Below are 16856 nucleotides of genomic sequence, written 5' to 3'. Positions count from 1 at the left end.
TTTATGCTTGTGATTATTATTAAATTGAATCTCTCTGGAGAATAAATTCTTTGGATTACCGTGCACTGTATCATGTCTGGTATATATTAGTCCTCAGGATTGGATTTCTTGAAAATTACTAGAAGGATGAATGGAGTCTACTGTGTTCTGCCATTGTGGCTTCTTTTTTTCTTTTTCTTATTTTTTTGGTGTGGACAGAATAGTTATTTATCTAATTTTGAATCTAATCCACTGTGACAAATATCTCAAGGTACTTCTTGAGCACTCTTAGCAATCTTATTGAAAGGACAATTCAGTGATCTGCATCAATGATTACACAAAGCAATGAAGCTTTAAGGCAGTTTCATTGATTTGATTATTAGTCAAGCCTTAAATAATCTTAATTAACTGTCCTTCCTTGACCCTAGTTTAGCGGAATGCTTTCTTTTTAATACAGAATATTAACTAAAAGAAACTAGTCCAATAACAACTTCTAATAGAAGCCAAGATACTTAATTTGTTTTCACTACTCTGTATTCTGAATGTTTGTTTAGTATTTAGTCAAAACCTTCTGATCCTCAGCTGACCTACTTCAATAAGCCAAACATCATTACAAAATTGACTTACTTTTAACATTAGATATTTTTGGACTATATGTGTGGAGAAAGTTAAACATGCATTGATCTGAATTAGGAATTGGGAATTCTGTCTCTGGCTCAGCCACTGACTCACTTTGAAGCCATGGCAAGTCACATAACATCTTTTTGCCTCAGTTTCCCTATCTATAAAATAAGCATGATAATATCTTACTCACATGGAGCTGAGGCTTAATTAGGCCTGGTCTACACTTACCTTCAAATTCGGCGGCAGTCGATTCGAGTTACACAAACTACAGAGAGTAGCTTGCGTAACTCCCGTTGACTTCACAACTCTTCTCTGCGGCGTCTTCACTGCACTGTGCTACTTGAGGGGGTGGTTTTAACGCGTCTACTTCCGGATCAATTGAGCAGGTCTTCACTGACCGCTCAATTGATCCAGATAGATCGATCTGACGAGGGCGAATTTGCCACCGACAGTGAAGGCGTACCCTTACTGTTTATGAAGCATTCTGAGATCCTTGGAAAAAAGGGGACGTAGATGTGTGCAATTCATTAATACAGTGGGATCGGTTTCGATTGTCTATAAATTACTAAAAATATTGTTGGATGAAAGAAAACTGCCCAGAAGGTGAGTGGACGCTGATCACTTCTTGTCCTGGCCACCGAAGGTTGGTAGAGAGCAGTGTGATGCCATGCCTCAGACTCCTCCTTAAAGAAGGTGACCATATAGCAATTGCAGATCTCATTGTTCCTATGAACCAGAAGAACAAGCTAAAGATGCAAAATATTATTTTTCCCCACCTGCTATCTGACAGTTCATTGCAATGATCCTTTGAATGTTCACTCCAGTTGATAATGGCATTGTTTTTGCCCCAGTGAAAGAATCAACTGCTTCTTCAGAGAGAAGTTTTGTTTGTTCAGTTGCTCATGTTTGAGTGTTTTATTGAGATCTACTGCATGACTGGCTCTGTGTGTGTGTCTGGATGTGACACTATCTTTGTCAGAGTACAATAAAATAAAATAAAAATCAAATGTACAAGGATGGAACATGAGATATTGAGATACACAGTTAAGCAAGGTTTATAAAACATAAGAGGCTCCTAAATTTGATACAGCACCAGATCCAGCCAACACAGAACCCAAGGTGCTAATGAAAAGAAAACAATATTGCAGAAGCTTTCATGGACACTTTTATGAGGATACTCAGTTCAGCTGCAATCCATGAAGATTGAAACATGGTTAACATAATGCAATTATTTATGAACGGGCCTAGAGATATGTCAGATGTCTGTAAACTAATAGATCACAGTCAGGGGCGTGCATAAAAATTTAACTTTGACCCCTGTGGGGAGGGGCACAGAATCCCAGCCCCAGGAGGTGCTCGCTCTTCTCTCCCCTACCTCACTCTGCCCCAGTAGGAGCTCACTTTTCCTTCCCCCTACCCTGGTCCTAGCAGGAGTTCATCCAAGGCCTTGGAGGAGCTCACCCTCTCCCCCCCACCCTCTGAACACTACAGCCCTAGGGCTGAAGGAGTTCTGTGCCCCTGATGATTATTGGGGGGGCTGTGCCACTGCTTGCCCCCCCTTGTGCACACCCCTGATCACAGTTTGAGATCATGTGTTGGGCAAACTGTATCAAGGAGGTAAATTGGGGAATATATGGAACTATGTATTTTTTTAAAGCAAAACTGCATGGATCTAGGAAAAGAAAATGCTGTAATAATTTGTCAGACTCCTTGGAGAATGCTACTGCTGGACTGTAGTAGAGACCACATGCCAGTTTTTATGCATGTGTGAAGTAAATATATGGGCTTAGTGTCCTGGGGCGGAATGTTTTCTTCCTAGGTTTGCTTTTTCTCAAATTGCTGGGGCAATATTTCTCTGTATTTGGATATTTTTTTCTGGTGATGATAGGAATGGGGCATAAGTGGAGATTAATTTGTTTGAATTGGGATTTCTGTCTTTGAGTATTGAAACCTTTTCCAACCAAATTACCCTTGTATTTTCCAACATAATTCTATCCCTGTCTAGTAGTAGCATTAAGGAAATTGTATTAGTCACCTTTAGCATCAGTAAGAGAATACAGGTTTAACATTTGCTCACAGAGTGGAGTCCCGGGGCACAGTCCCTACTCTCTCCCCCACACTCCCAATACAATTGGGTTTAGTCCTAAGAAGATTGGAAGGGGGCCATCTTCCCTTCTTCAGACACACAGGATCAGGGCCTGCTCCTGCCATTAGGAAAGCAGAGGAGAGATGGTATAAACAAATAGTTTGTATGGAAGGCTTTAAAATATCAAGAACCGGCCACTGAATCTCAGTGAGTGGAAAAGTGAGAAAGCAGAACAGAATAAGCTTGAGAGGCAGTAGATTGTCTTCTTTCTAGAACTCCCTATGTTTGTCTTGTTGTCGATAAACATTCATGGTTTAACATTCAGGTTTGGGTTGATTTCTGCTGCCCTTGGGATAGGTGGTTAAAGCACCATGTAGAATCCCGCTTCCTCTCTAGATAGAGAACGATCTCCTAAAACGGACAAGCAAGGCTACTCCTACGTGGCCAAGTCTGTTTTAAAAATTTAACAGAGAGCTGCATATTACTCGCTAGCGTGTTTAGTTTCCTGTTAATGGCCTCTAACACACTTCTAATAAGAACTAATAGTGTTGTTGCCTTTCGACCCAAAGGCTAGTCAAAGTTCAAGGCCTGGGGATGTTCCAGGTGGAAGTAGAAATTGATTGAGTCTGGTATTTTCTTTGATGCTGTCTTGTTTATTTACAAGGAGCATAACAAGTCCTGCTTCTCCAAATGCAGGAGGAACCAAGAACAAAAAGGAGCAGTTTCTTAACTTACAGCCCCCAGCCTTTTTAGCCAACAGAGACACAATATCTCTCTCTAACTTTTACCAGGATCACACTATGCCCACAGGTTAATGCTTGTCTCTCCTGCTGTTTGCTTCTGCCTTCCTCCCTATTTTGTGTTCTGACTTCCCACAAACACACCTACCTAAAACAATACTCAGCAAAAAGTGTTGGGGGGGGGAATTCATAGGTACAGTGGGTTAAGGCATTCAGCTACAATACCGAAAGTTATGGGTTTGAGTCTTGCTTTTGATCTCACATGCCACCTCCAGTTCACTGAGCTGCAAAATGAGTACCTGATCCATCGGATTAGGGCAGGCAAAGGCAGTTGGACATGATGCAGGCCACATTGCTCCCATGTGTACCATTGGCTATGAAACTGACATGCCTTAAACATGTCAGCCCGATGAACCATTGGCTTGGGGTCCTTCACTTTTGTCCCAGATGGAGTCTCTCATGTTAACTGAAAAGTGCGTTCACACCTCTGAATCTCAATGTGGTTTTAACATCACCCATAACAAGGTTTCACCCAGCTCATAACAATACCTTAAACCAGGCATGTAAGGCTGCTCCCTCCCAGGAGATGGCCAAATATGTTCTAAAAAATTAACAAGTGCTGCCTACTAGTTCTCCCACAAACTTCTTCTGTGATCTTTGTTTTTTTGTGCTTCAGTTCCTCATCTGTAATGTGGGGTAATAATCTGTACACCTGTGGGGTGGAGAAGTGGTTGATATTTGAGAGGCACTCAGATGCTATAGTGATAGTGGCCACATAAGTACCTAGTTATATATCAAGATATAAAACACAGGAACTTGGGCCTTGTGCTTCTAGTGTAAGCCATGCAGAAACTCACACAGCTTTTTTAGATGTTTGGACCTCTGAGGTACTGGTAGGTTTGCATGAGGCCATGCTTTAAGCATGATCACCGTCCAGCAAGTCCCTTTCACCATCCAGGAGGACTGCACTGGTGGATGCAATAGAAGTGTGCATAATATAGAAAGCACTTATAGTGGGCCTGCTTAATTGGGAGTTCTGCTGAATACTAAATACAAAACAAACATCATATATTGTTAAGGTTTGACTTTAACTCACAAATACCTGAAAGTAAGGAGTGCAGGTGATCATGAAATCCTTCTTTGGCCGCTTCTGCTTATCTTTCTGTCTAGCTAATCTAATCTATTTTTATCTACCCTATGCATTTAGAATGTGCACCCCTCACTGAAGGATGTAAGTTAACGACTGTACATATGTGCATGTGTGCAAACCAAGACTTTGTCTGTGTAATGAGGCTTCGCGTGCACACTTTTGCATGTGCACCTTAAAAGATTTGATCCACTATTAATTAAAAATATCAAGAATCAGGTATATTGGTTGGTACAATAATTCATTTATTATTTTTCTCCCTTGCTGTGCCCCTTTTCTTTGCACTGAGGTTGGTGGTTTTGTCCTGTTATTGATCTTAAACTTCCAATACAGATCTGAAATTTTCAACACTGCCTAAAAGAATTGTTGTTTTGCAGTACAGCACTTCAAGGTGTAGCAATTTCTTGTCTATTTCTCTTTTTGCTTCATAAATACCTGTGCTTTTTATGTGTGTACATGCTTCTTCGCTTTTTGTTCTCTTATTTTTCTCTATATATTTTGTGCCAATAGCAGGTAGATGCAAAGCATCACACAACAGCACAAGAGAAATAAGCTTGGAAGGTATCCTAGCAACACATCATTCTGGAAACCTGCTCTAGTTCTCTGAGCAAGATCAAAGTAAACATCATGGAATCACAGCAGGGTGGGAATAGTTTGGGTTTTGTGTATGATTAGTTCATTTCCTTAATATCTTACTTTAAAATGTACATTTAGCACTGGATGTTAAGATAGCCTTAATAACCATAGCATGGTAGGAAAGAAATGGTTTGTACTTTCCCAGGAAGCCCTTTTTTCATAGAGTTGATGTAGATCAATTGACATATAAATGAGCATTTCCTGTTAAATTATTTTCATTCAGTTTTGTTTTCAGGTAATAATAATAATCTCATCTCCCTCTTATATATCACTTTTCATAGATATTAATTTAAGGGACATCAAAGTAGAATTGTCATGAACATTTATCCAGAATTATTGCATTGCTTGTGTTCTTCCCTCTTCTTTTTATTCTCTTCAAAGTCTTTATTTTAGGGCTATAGGTTTATGTTTTACAATAGGCTGCAGCTATTCCATTATGCTGTATTAGCCGTTTCTGTATCTAGCATAGAACTCCCTGTGACAGTGTATTGAATCTTGCAAGCAGGATTGGCTTCCATTTCTTCCAGCTGACCCTCTCTGTTGTGACTTTGGGAACCACCTCAGCCCTTTCCTATCATAGGGGGAGAAAATCCCCTACTGGAAAACTGAAGAGAGAAACTATATTAATTCCCACCCCACATGGTATGCACACTCACACGTGCTGTAACTTCTAGAGGCCACCTTTCTCCCTCTAACAAGCGCTACGACAGCATGGTTGTGCTGCAGCTCCATCCTGCTAGTAACTGCAATGCTGCTGTCACTTGGAGCTCTGGACTAGCATAAAATGCTCTTGATTTTAGTCAACTGCTTAATAACCGGAGAGTAAGGAGGACTAGAAGACTGGTAGAAATATCACAGGAACAGATCAAGGAAAATTGTGAATATTTTTATAAATCACTGCAACATATTCTTCCATTAATGTTCTTGCCTATTGCCCATACATGCTGTACAGCTAACAGCTTGTTGTTACCTGTTTGGGTTGTATGGGGAGATTACAGTGCTGCTAAAGGTCTGTCCAGGGAGAAAGTAATGTACATTATAGCCAATTAAAAAAATGTAAAGCTGAGTATCTCCATTCTACACCTTAGAAAAATACAGATGATGTTTCTGTATCTTGACTGATTTTTTTTCCAAAAAACGAATGGTTTCATATAAATACAGCTGTCTATGACTTGACCTATTTGCATAGCTGCTACCAAATCTGCCTATGTAGGTGACTCACTGTTTCTCTGCTGTGGCTAGAAGTGAGCAATGCAACTTTATCAGTGTCATAGGGCATCACTTAATGGGGGACAATGCCTAGACTTGGTGTGGACAGTGAGTGGGCAGGATAATGAGAGCAGAGCCACCTGAGTCATTGGTAGTGTTCTACCACAAAAGTATCGACCATGTCCCAATGAGACTAGGACAGGTCTAAGCTCACTGTCTAAACAAGCAATGTAAGTGATGTGGGCTATATACTGTCTGTTCCTGTTTGATGAAAAAATTGATCCTTACGGCCAGAGAAAATATCACTTAATTCTCCCCTGATTCATTCCCCAACAACCTCCTGCTGGACATAGACATACTGATACATCACTTTTCACAGCACTTTGTCATCATTGCTCACAAACTCTATTAAAATTCAGTGGATCAAAGAGTCATGTTCTCCTTGCCACTCTTCTTTTATTCCCCATATTTGTGCCTGTCCCCCTCCTCCTGCTTCTTATTCAAAAGGTTTCTACTTCAGGATTCTGTTTTCTTTTTAAAGTATTTAAAAATAAATGACATTAAGCTTAGTAAGGATCTTGTCAGCATGTGGTATATTGATAACTGTTTGGTGTGCTTTTTTTCTTTCTACTGTCAACAAAAATAGAGTGCAAAATGGTTACTTTTCCCCCAGCTTTCACCGCATCTCTCTGGTGATGGTGGGATGAGGAATTATTCAGTAGGGAATATCCAGAGCTTCCTCTGCTTCCTGTTTGCAAGTAAAGGCTTCTGGCAGCCTTTTCCTGTGCTTATCCTGCCTCTAAGAACATGTTTTTCTGAATGTATTCCACAGGTGCCCACAAAGAAGCTGAAGAAATATGAGAGAGAGTATCAGACAATGCGAGAGAGTCAGCTGCAGCAGGAAGATCCAATGGACAGATACAAGGTACAGGAGACACTATAGTGATGGGATTTCACTAGTCAGAAAGAGGCGCTTTTATCAGTATTTCACACATACTGGGATACACCAGTACAGTACAGAAAACTGTACAAGGAATTTAAGTAGTGGGTCAAATTCATCTAATTTCTTTAATGATCATTCTACTTCGAGTGATTGCAAGAATCCCTCAGAGAGCCGCCACATATAATATTTTTCTTCTTTCAGTTTATATGTTTGTAGGTAACTCTCCTGCTGTTGCGCTTTTACTGGGAATCTGCATGAGATGCTGAGAGACTGAGGGTGATTCTCAACTACTGACACAAAAAGAAGGAAATAATACATACTGGTTAGCAAAAGCTGTGCATGGTCACATCCACAAAAACTTTAGGAAGGTGAACTCTTCCAAGACTGACATATGGCCCTTGTCATTAATCTCTGTTTGTAGCAAAGTTTAATAATTCTTGTTAGGACAGAGGGATCCTGATCTCTGTTTGGGGTCCCTTGGTGCTACTGCAATAGAAATAATAATGAACAGGAGAAAAATAAAGCCCCAGTGATGTATGAAGCAGAATAATGTTGGTAGTTATTACACTTATTTGAATTCACATCAATTACCGCAGGTTCAACGTCAAATGTTTTGGTTACTGTGGCACACTCACGTTATTAGTCTGATCGCTGGATGACTCACAAAAAGGGATTCGCTCAGCAATACACTCGAATTTCCGATTTCCAGGGTACTTGGGCCCCAGTGCTGAAAACTGCTCTCTGCAGGCAGGCAGGCCCCACATGCATGTAGCTCTGCCCACACAGAGCAGCTTGCTGGGTCAAGGCCTGGCTGCTGTGTCTATGCAGCATCCTGCCAGCACTCTGTTGTCTACAAGCAGGCATAACTATGCATGATGTTATTCTTTCTTATGTTGTTTTCTGATGCTGCAGACACAGGCAGATCGAGAACTATTCAGTGAAGCAATTTGTGAATAATTTCAAATAATGACTACATTTGACAGTTCCATGGTCTACTCATGCACAGTTATGGACAGAAGGAAGAGGCAAAAACGTGCTGAATAAATTACTCATAACATATGATGGCCAAGATCTTGCATTGAAAACCAGGCATGTAGACACCTGCCTAGGGCCCTACTGGCTTCAGTGGGGTTTTGTGTAGTTGGAGGGGGTCTGCCCATGCAGTTCTCAGTGCAGATGCTGGGGCTAGAAAGCACATTCTGACTGAGCTGTTGACATTTCACCACAAGATAGGGAGGTAATGCTTTTTTACTTTGCCTGTTTATGGCAAAACTTTGAAGAACAGTATTGTGCATATAGGGTAGCTTGCTACTCTTACAGAATGGGGGTTGGAAACGCGATATTTTGAATGTACCAATGTTGGCCATTATATTTGAAACAATATTGAGGGAAGATTTGTCAGGAATGGGGCAAATGATGCATAGTTAAGACAACACAACGGATATTGTAAAACTTTGCTGAAGATGAGCTCAATGCTCATAAAGTCATCTTTCCCCACTCATGTCCTGCCCCTGGCATAGGTCAGACAGACTAGAGACTCTGGGCTTTGATTACATGCCTAGATGTTGTTCCTCAGATAATACAGTATAGTAATATGTAGATTTTTTCCCTGCAAATCCTAATAAATGTGGCACCATGTAATATTTTTTTTGTAATATATTTGAATTTCATTATCATAATGATGTATTCTATTGATTTAAACTTTTATATGGTAAGTTCTCTCTAAGGCTTGTATTTCATTTAAAATTCAGTATCCTTTTACTACACATTTTCTTTTTCAGCAGCAGCTCAGCTTTCTGTAGGTGCATTTCTCAGGGAAGAGGCACTGAGCTGCCCATTGGGTGACTCTGCTTTGAATTTATGTGGCCAGAATATGCCAGTAACTTTTTTACTGTTACTCAATATTGTACATAACATATAAATACCATTTTCTATGTACTTTCTAAATGAATTACATTCATATATTTTGTCTGGTATATACAGAGTAGTCAATAGTGCTACAAGATACTACCATTGTGTTCAGTATCTAAGGTTGTAGAAAACAATGCATGATATTGTAGTGAAACACTGTTATAATGCATACACATGAAGAGGCAGAGTTAAGACTGTGTGAGAATATGTAACTGGCATTTCTTGATTTCTCAGGCAAATTAACATTTTTTAACATATATCTTTCTTTATGGAATATAGCATATATCTGATTTTCTCTAAGAACCAGGACTGCATTCATGTCCAAGAGAATGTTAGTTAATTTCCCTATGTAGAAATAACCATATTTACTGCTCATTAACTCGGACTGTTTTCCTTCTTCAGTTCATGCTAATATAGAGCTGCAGTAATACTTAGAAAATGTAGGGTACTGTTCATTTTCAAAACACTGTGCAAGCATATTAGCTAATTAATCCTGACAACACTTGTGGAGATGGACGAGCAAGAATTATTATTCCCATTTGGCAGCTCGGGAAACAGGTGAAGTGACATACTTGGCTACGGCGAGTCACTGTCAGAGCCAGGACTAGAATGTAGGGCTCTGGTCTGCAGTCATGCAACTGCTTGTGTAACTTTTATCTGAATTGGATCAGGTCAACCTTTGTTGATGCACAGATTAATAGAGAGATCTCTCACAACCAGCTGAGCCACATTTAATTCAAGTTCCAATTGCACTCTTTTTATCTGATAGGTTTCACACATGGAAAAGAAGTTCTCTCTCTTAATGGGTGAACATGTTTGTTATCACAAGTGTATTAACCCCATTTTGTGGGTTTAATTTTGTTAGTGTGTCTAGATGAGAATAGTGGGAATTAACATTTGAAGAATATGCACGTAGAGATCAGTCAGTTATGATCACAGGTTTGCGTGGATGCACAAGGGGCAGGAAACAAAAACAACCCAGTCCTGTTCATCCCTTAAAAGACACCATTGTGCTCAGGGATGCAAGGACTATATTCACACCACTGCCAGTGCTAGACTCCCTAGGACTGGAGGGTAGCACTCTGCACCTTGTCAATGGGTCCAGGCTGTCCTTGCATGATGCATTCAGGAGCTCCCGCTGGGATGATATTCTCCATGTAGGTTATGGCTTAAAGGCCCAGCTTTCCTAGAAGACAAAAATTATTTTCAATTCACCATTCAGTAGTGGCGGGTGGCTTTGTTTAATGATTTCCTCCTAGCTCTGTGGGGCAGGGATCTGTGCAGCATGTTAATCTGTTTGACGCAGATCACATTTATTCTCTTCCTTGTTTTCAGCATGTGTTTTGGTTTGTTTCACTACCTGTGCAACTTTGGGTTGCTCATTAAGATACACACTGACAGCCTTGTTGTATGTCACTTTGTTCGCTCTTGGTGATTCAGACCCATTAAGTTTCTTAAAGACTAAAATTCTTTGAATTGTCGTTCCCCCCCAGGTGGGGGGCAGGACTTGGAGGACTGCAGAGTGAGGAAGGGTTGAAGCCTATTAATCTTACAGATTATGTGCTGCAAGGACGAGCAGCAGGCCCCTTTGACTGACAGTGCCAGGAACTGTCTGTTCAGTTGGCCTTCCCTTACTGCTGCTGGCAGTATGGCTGCTCTTGGCATGGTCATCTTGTAGCTACACAGTAGGCGTCGTAGAGTGGACCTGGGAGAGCTGTACAGGTCTGAGGTGTATTAATTCCTAGCCACATTTCCACAGCAATCCAGTGGACACCGAGTGATGATGATGCACAGAATGGCTAATCCCTTCTGTTGCCCACCCCCTCAACACTCAGTGGAGTCCCTTCTGCGCTCTGAACCTACGGAGGGGCATCCGGGTGTTCTGGTGAGGGGAAAAGGGCTGCTGAGGAAACATTCCCTCTCCCCAGTGCAGATCTCCAGAGGAACAAGCCTGGACATAGAGATTAATTTCTCTGCAATAGAATTTTTTTAAAACAAATATAAACAATCCACATGATATTCCTCCCCAGCTACAGTAAAGTGGTATGTCCAACCAGACTGACAGTGTCCCTGTAAGGAATGGACAGAATTGTACATTTCTGATTATTACATTCTAAGAACTGTCCAACACCAAACCACCTGTAAATTCCAAGATCATTTAAAAGTGGGATTTTTACAACATCTGATCAGCCATCAACTAGCCAGATCCTCCACAGACTGAGTGGAAGCAATGTAGTACACTATGCTATATGTACAGTATTACGCAAGAATTTGTTCTTGGGCATGATTATTTTCTGAAAGTGAATTGTGACAGATTTCATTCACCCTCCCTCTCTTCCTACCTCCTCCATCCTCCTTCCCCTCCTCCCCTCCAAAACCAGAAGTAGGGCTCTGAAATTCAATTTGGGGTTTATTTTCTTTTCTTCTCAATTTAGAAATATTTCCTTTAGGAAAACTTGGAAACATATAGACATTTCTTCAGCAGAATAATGTTATTGTTGGATTTTTGCATTCAGAGAAATATAACATCTGATACTTTCACAGACTAAAACAGAAACACACCTGAGTTGCCATTCTTCAGTCAATGTATTGACAGTTAAAACACATCACAAATTGTAAGAAGAAGCAAGTAAAAAATGTGAGCTGCATGGCCAAGAAAAGTACTAAAATAATTCAGACAAATACTTTCCCCATACTCTGAGTGATTTTTCCAGCCTCTGAGAATTTCTCATATATAATATGGGTTTATGGGCTATATCAATGATGAAAACTTGGATCCTGTAAAAACTGTCACGTATTTATGCAAACAAAAGCTAGAATCCTATAGGTAGACCCTGCATGTGCCCAGAATCCTATTGCCTTCAGTGGGAGCTCTATGTGGCCAAAAGGGTCTGCTCACACCCAGCTCACAGCAGATTAGGACCAAAAATGTTAAATATCACTGCACTATTTACCTTAATGAAATAAACTATGAAAGTTTCTTATTCCTACAATGTGATGTTGCTGCAATATGGTAAATATTCACTTCAGTTTTTACCACTAGAATATAACCCTTAACAAAGTTGCTTTGATGTCTTAATTTTACACACTAGAGCCCTGAATCCTGCAAGGAGATCTGAGAGGGGGACAATTACACGTGTATGGCTCCCACTGCCATACAGGAGCAGTTTTTAATCTTTATTATACTTTAATACAAATCTTTGGCCTTTTTGTATGCCTGAAATATCTAAGTAAAACTTAATAATCCACTAATTGTTATTTTGGTGCTAATTGTTGCACTGGCATTCCTGAATGCAGGAGACAAAATATTTGATAACTATTAGAGTGATTTTCTTCTTTGTTTAAAAAAAAACCAATCCTACAATATGACAGTTGAAGGAATGTTTATTTAAAACCAGAGCCAAGAATTCATCATAGTAGCAGACAGCACAGTGAAAAACTTTGTGATGCCTTCCATAAAACCTCTTTTGTCCTGGATAATTGTTCCTTTAAAGCTGTGTGGCTTTTTAGCCAGTTTACAGTTCTCAATTTTTCCATCTTGGAATTAACCTAATTAACTGCTGTTTTGGATCCACTGATGAAGCCTTCAACCTACTGCCATCCAGGAATGTGATTTCTAATCATTTTTTCATTTCCATTAGTAAGAAACTGTTAATGTTTAAAGATCTACTTTTTGTTACAACAAAATGTGAAAATGAAGATTTCAGCAAGGTTTGTGATACTAAGTCACACCCAGTTTTAGTAGCAGCAATGAAAACAATTTGCATCATCAGTGCTAATCATGTATATTCATTCTTCATGCTAGTTTGAGGATAGCAGAGGGTGGAGTTTAGCTTTTCAGTCTTCCTGAATTGGGACTTGCCTGCAAGTTTCAAATTTGCTTTCTTCTTTAAATCAAATGTTTGTTTTAATAAGTGGAAGATGGAGTAGATCATACCTTTAAAAAACAAAGTGAGAAAGTCCCAATGTAGGATTAGCAAATCAAGATTTTTTTGTTTGTTTTTTTCATTTCCTAATCATTTTTGTTTGGTATTTAAAATTCACTGGATATGCTGTTTTCACTGTGTTGACACCAATGACTGAAAGCAATAGTTGGTCTGTGACTTTGCAGGAGGTAAGTTTATTTGTGTGTGTATGTAATATCAGTGTTCTGTCTCTTTTGGAAATGCAGTATCCTCTTTTTACAGACACTAATGAAACTTAACTAGCTGTCTCCTGTGGCAAAAGGAAGGAGACTAATAGGGAAAGCTACATCCTTTTCTTTATTGATTGTTAAAACAGAGTGATACCAAAGAGAAGGGAATACTTAGTGCGGTCAGTAACCTTTTATAAATGCTGTGTATTTAGAGACAAGGCAGGAAGTGATTGGGAGTCTCTGTTTGCACCTGTAGAATATCTAGCAGGTCTGCCTAATCAGCTCATGCAAGGTTACAAAATGTTGGCTCTGATGTGAGCCGGGTTGTAGATAACAAGTTGCATTTAAATTGAATCTAAAGATTGCTCTCCCTGCAAATGAGGCTGTGTAAAACTCTGCAAAACATTTGAGGCAGCAAAAGTAGCTCACTTCCTTTTGTGAAAGACATAGTTTAGTTAGTATCTTCCTCTTTTTCGCTAATATAACTTCATTTGGATTTAAAGAGTTTTGAGAACCTGCTCCTGAGGAAGTAGACAGTTCTTCATTGCTAGGGTCTGGTGAGGGGCTGGTGAAGACCAGTCATAGATTGTCATATTTAGTTTGCACCCTTGTACTGAGGGAAGGGAAGAGTAAAGGCAACTTGATAAATGATCCTTAGCTAGAAAATAAATATATGTCAAATCAGAGAGACTAAATACCTGATCACAGGTAGCGGCTGCTTGATATAATGAATAGGACACATCTAACATTTTAAAATTTACCATGCAGATTCCTATTTAGGAGGAGGATAGTGCATTTCCAACCACACAGCTTGCTTTCCCACTTGTGTGTGAGTGCAGAGCAGGAGTTTGAAATGTCGCATTGTGCTGCTTGCTTTGCAGACACTGAAGCTTCTGGCAAAAGCATAGCAAAGAATGTTAAAGCCAAGCATTTTTCAGGGTTATTTCACACAGATCTGTAAGAAATCCAGCTGATTCCCCCCTCCTCCCCCCCCTTTAAGCAGTATTCTTGTAATTAGCATTACAGCAGCTATGTTAGTAATTTCCATCTAGTCAGAATTTTAAGTTGTCTTTCTCAGTTATATCTGCTGCTGTCTCGCAGCTATCTTTGCCAATAAAATTGGCAATTTTTTGATAGTATGAACAAAGTACTGAACTAAAGACACTTCAACTTTTTTCTGAAAACTGTAATTTAGTTTTACGTCAAAGTATAAATTACCCTTACTTGATTGAAGAATTATAATTTAACAATTTTTATATATAGCAAAGTAGTGTAATTTAAATAAAAACTAAGAAGTTTTGTGTCTTTTAGAGATGTTTACTTGACTTGTATCAAATCACAAGAAATAAGGTCTTTTATTTAAGGCTTCAATAACCATGTAGCAGTTGTTTAATGTATGATCTCTTTAAAAGGAAACAAATCTACCTTTCTGTGCAGTGCAGTGTTTCAGGCACTGTTGCACAATAAGGTCACACTGAAGACTGGGTATTTGCAAAAGCTCCACTTCCTGGCACAGAGGAAGCTGTTTAACAACATGAGTTTTTTTTTCCTTTTTTTAATAACATCCTTTCTGAGCTGTAGTTCTCCTTGTTTGTATTAGGCAAGCATATGAAATGCTCTTGCAACAGAAAGATGTTGAAGCAAAAACAGGAATGTATTTATTAAAAAGAGATATGCTTTACCTACATCTTCCATTAGGATTGTTACGAACATAGTTGTGGAGGAGGAGAAAATTAAGAAAGCTGAGTAGCCTGTTTATGCAGTGGGTTCAAGGGTTCTTAATGTTTTGAAGCAATGTGTTTATTGAGTAATATTAGAGGCAATATCTTGCTATCTTTGATGCTGTAATATATTTCATTTTATTTCTGATCAAAGGAGAAAACTTGACATCTGTCCTCAAGTGAAAGACATCTTTCTGAAATGTTAGCATGTGACAGTTTCTTCAGCCATAAGGAAGTTTTTCATAAAAAACTTGAAATTTTTTCTATTTTGCATAGTTTATAGATTTTTCTCTCTCCCCCTCCCCTCCGCCCGCCCGCCCCAAAAAAGTCCAATCTTTGGTATGAAAGACAGTATGAAAGACTAGAGGTTATTAAGCAGGGCTAAGGCAAGCAAATCTGCTGCTCTGTCCAAATTCATTTGACTGAGGTCCCCATATTTAGCCTGTTCTTCTCAAGCCAACTACCTGATGGGGACTCTCAGAGCCCCTTACAGTGGCAGGTTCGACTGCCTGTCTCTGCTCGCCCTGAGACATCTTTTAACAAATGTTTCTGCCTTTTCAGCCCTCGGACAAGAAATGTTATTCCAATGGCTAAAAAATGCATTAATTATTCCTCTCTCCCTTCTCCCCAATTTACTTTGGTTTGGTAGAATTTACAACCACTTTGCACAGGGATAGGTGATTAACAAGGTGCAAGGCAGGGGAGAATTGGGCCCACAGTCTTCTATTCATTGAATATTTTTTTCATTTGAGTTGATTTGCATCATGTTTCTGGAATCTGCATACATTTCAAAAAGAGAGGCCGCCTCTCCATTTGCGCTCTTCCTTGGCAGATGTCATTTGAATACACTAGAATCCACTGGCAGTTTTTAGAGAAAGGAAGTCAACTGAACTGTACAAAGGTTCATTATTAGGTCACACTCTTTTTCGATCGAGCAGAGGAAGGACAGTTGATGCTACATCATTTTCAAAACATAATATTCTTATGGAAGATTTAAAGTCAATATTTGTAAAATGAGGCAGGACAGATTTTACTTTGGACCTGAAACAACTATTAAGAGTATCTCTTACAAATGTCTCTTGTTCATTACCATTGTGTTTTGTGTAGCATTTTATCATCTACCCAATTTCCCATAATGATTACCATGTAGGAGCAGAGCATTTTCATGGTAAGAAGGGTGCTTTTGCTCTCAACAGAGAAACCTACAATCATTGGGTCATTTGGGCCTGAAATATAATATGTTTATAAAGAGCACCACAGGGATAGAATTGGAATAATTGCCCTTCAAGTTATATTTCCAGAGCATTGTTTGTTTCAGCTTTTTTTAAACAGGCCCTGTCAGAGGGGATACTGCATCTGCACTGCTGGCTTAATTCAATGTTGTTTCCCAAAGCAGCAATCCTGTCTTAACTGTGCACTTGTACCTTCTTGGGTTTTACACTTTTTTCTCTCTCACTCACAAAATATTCACTTCTCTTTGTTCTTACCTTTAAAATTGATAAGAATTAACTTATTCTCCTGTTTGTTCCTCTCTTTCTGCAGAGGGAGAACCGCAGGCTCCAGGAAGCCAGCATGCGGCTGGAACAGGAGAATGATGACCTTGCCCACGAACTTGTAACGAGCAAAATTGCCCTACGAAATGACTTGGACCAGGTAACACAGGGACTGATTTGTAGCCAGGCCTTAGACTGGACTCCTGATATTTGGGGGGTGTTGGATGGAGAG

The 16856-nt window shown here is 39.6% G+C and overlaps 1 protein-coding gene across 7 annotated transcripts in view; it reads left to right on the top strand.

Moving 5' to 3' along the window:
* The window catches only part of RABGAP1L (RAB GTPase activating protein 1 like), a 483894-nt gene that overhangs the window by 451976 nt on the left and 15062 nt on the right, over window positions 1–16856 (top strand). For 5 of the 7 annotated variants that reach the window (XM_067532377.1, XM_067532378.1, XM_067532387.1 and 2 more), the window contains 2 exons: window positions 7254–7346; window positions 16674–16784. In XM_067532377.1, the coding sequence (XP_067388478.1) occupies window positions 7254–7346; window positions 16674–16784 (204 nt within the window). Of the gene's footprint in view, window positions 1–7253; window positions 7347–7565; window positions 9080–12229; window positions 13390–16673; window positions 16785–16856 lie in introns of those variants that run through there. The other 2 variants (XM_067532380.1, XM_067532386.1) reach the window with 2 other exon arrangements.

Source organism: Emydura macquarii, unplaced genomic scaffold (genome assembly GCF_026122565.2).
Source record: "Emydura macquarii macquarii isolate MOO-44397 ecotype Brisbane River unplaced genomic scaffold, CSIRO-AGI_Emac_v2 contig_3287, whole genome shotgun sequence".
Taxonomy (NCBI): Eukaryota; Metazoa; Chordata; order Testudines; family Chelidae; genus Emydura; species Emydura macquarii.
Note: the sequence above shows the minus strand (reverse complement) of the source record. Positions and strands in the feature narration are given on the sequence as shown.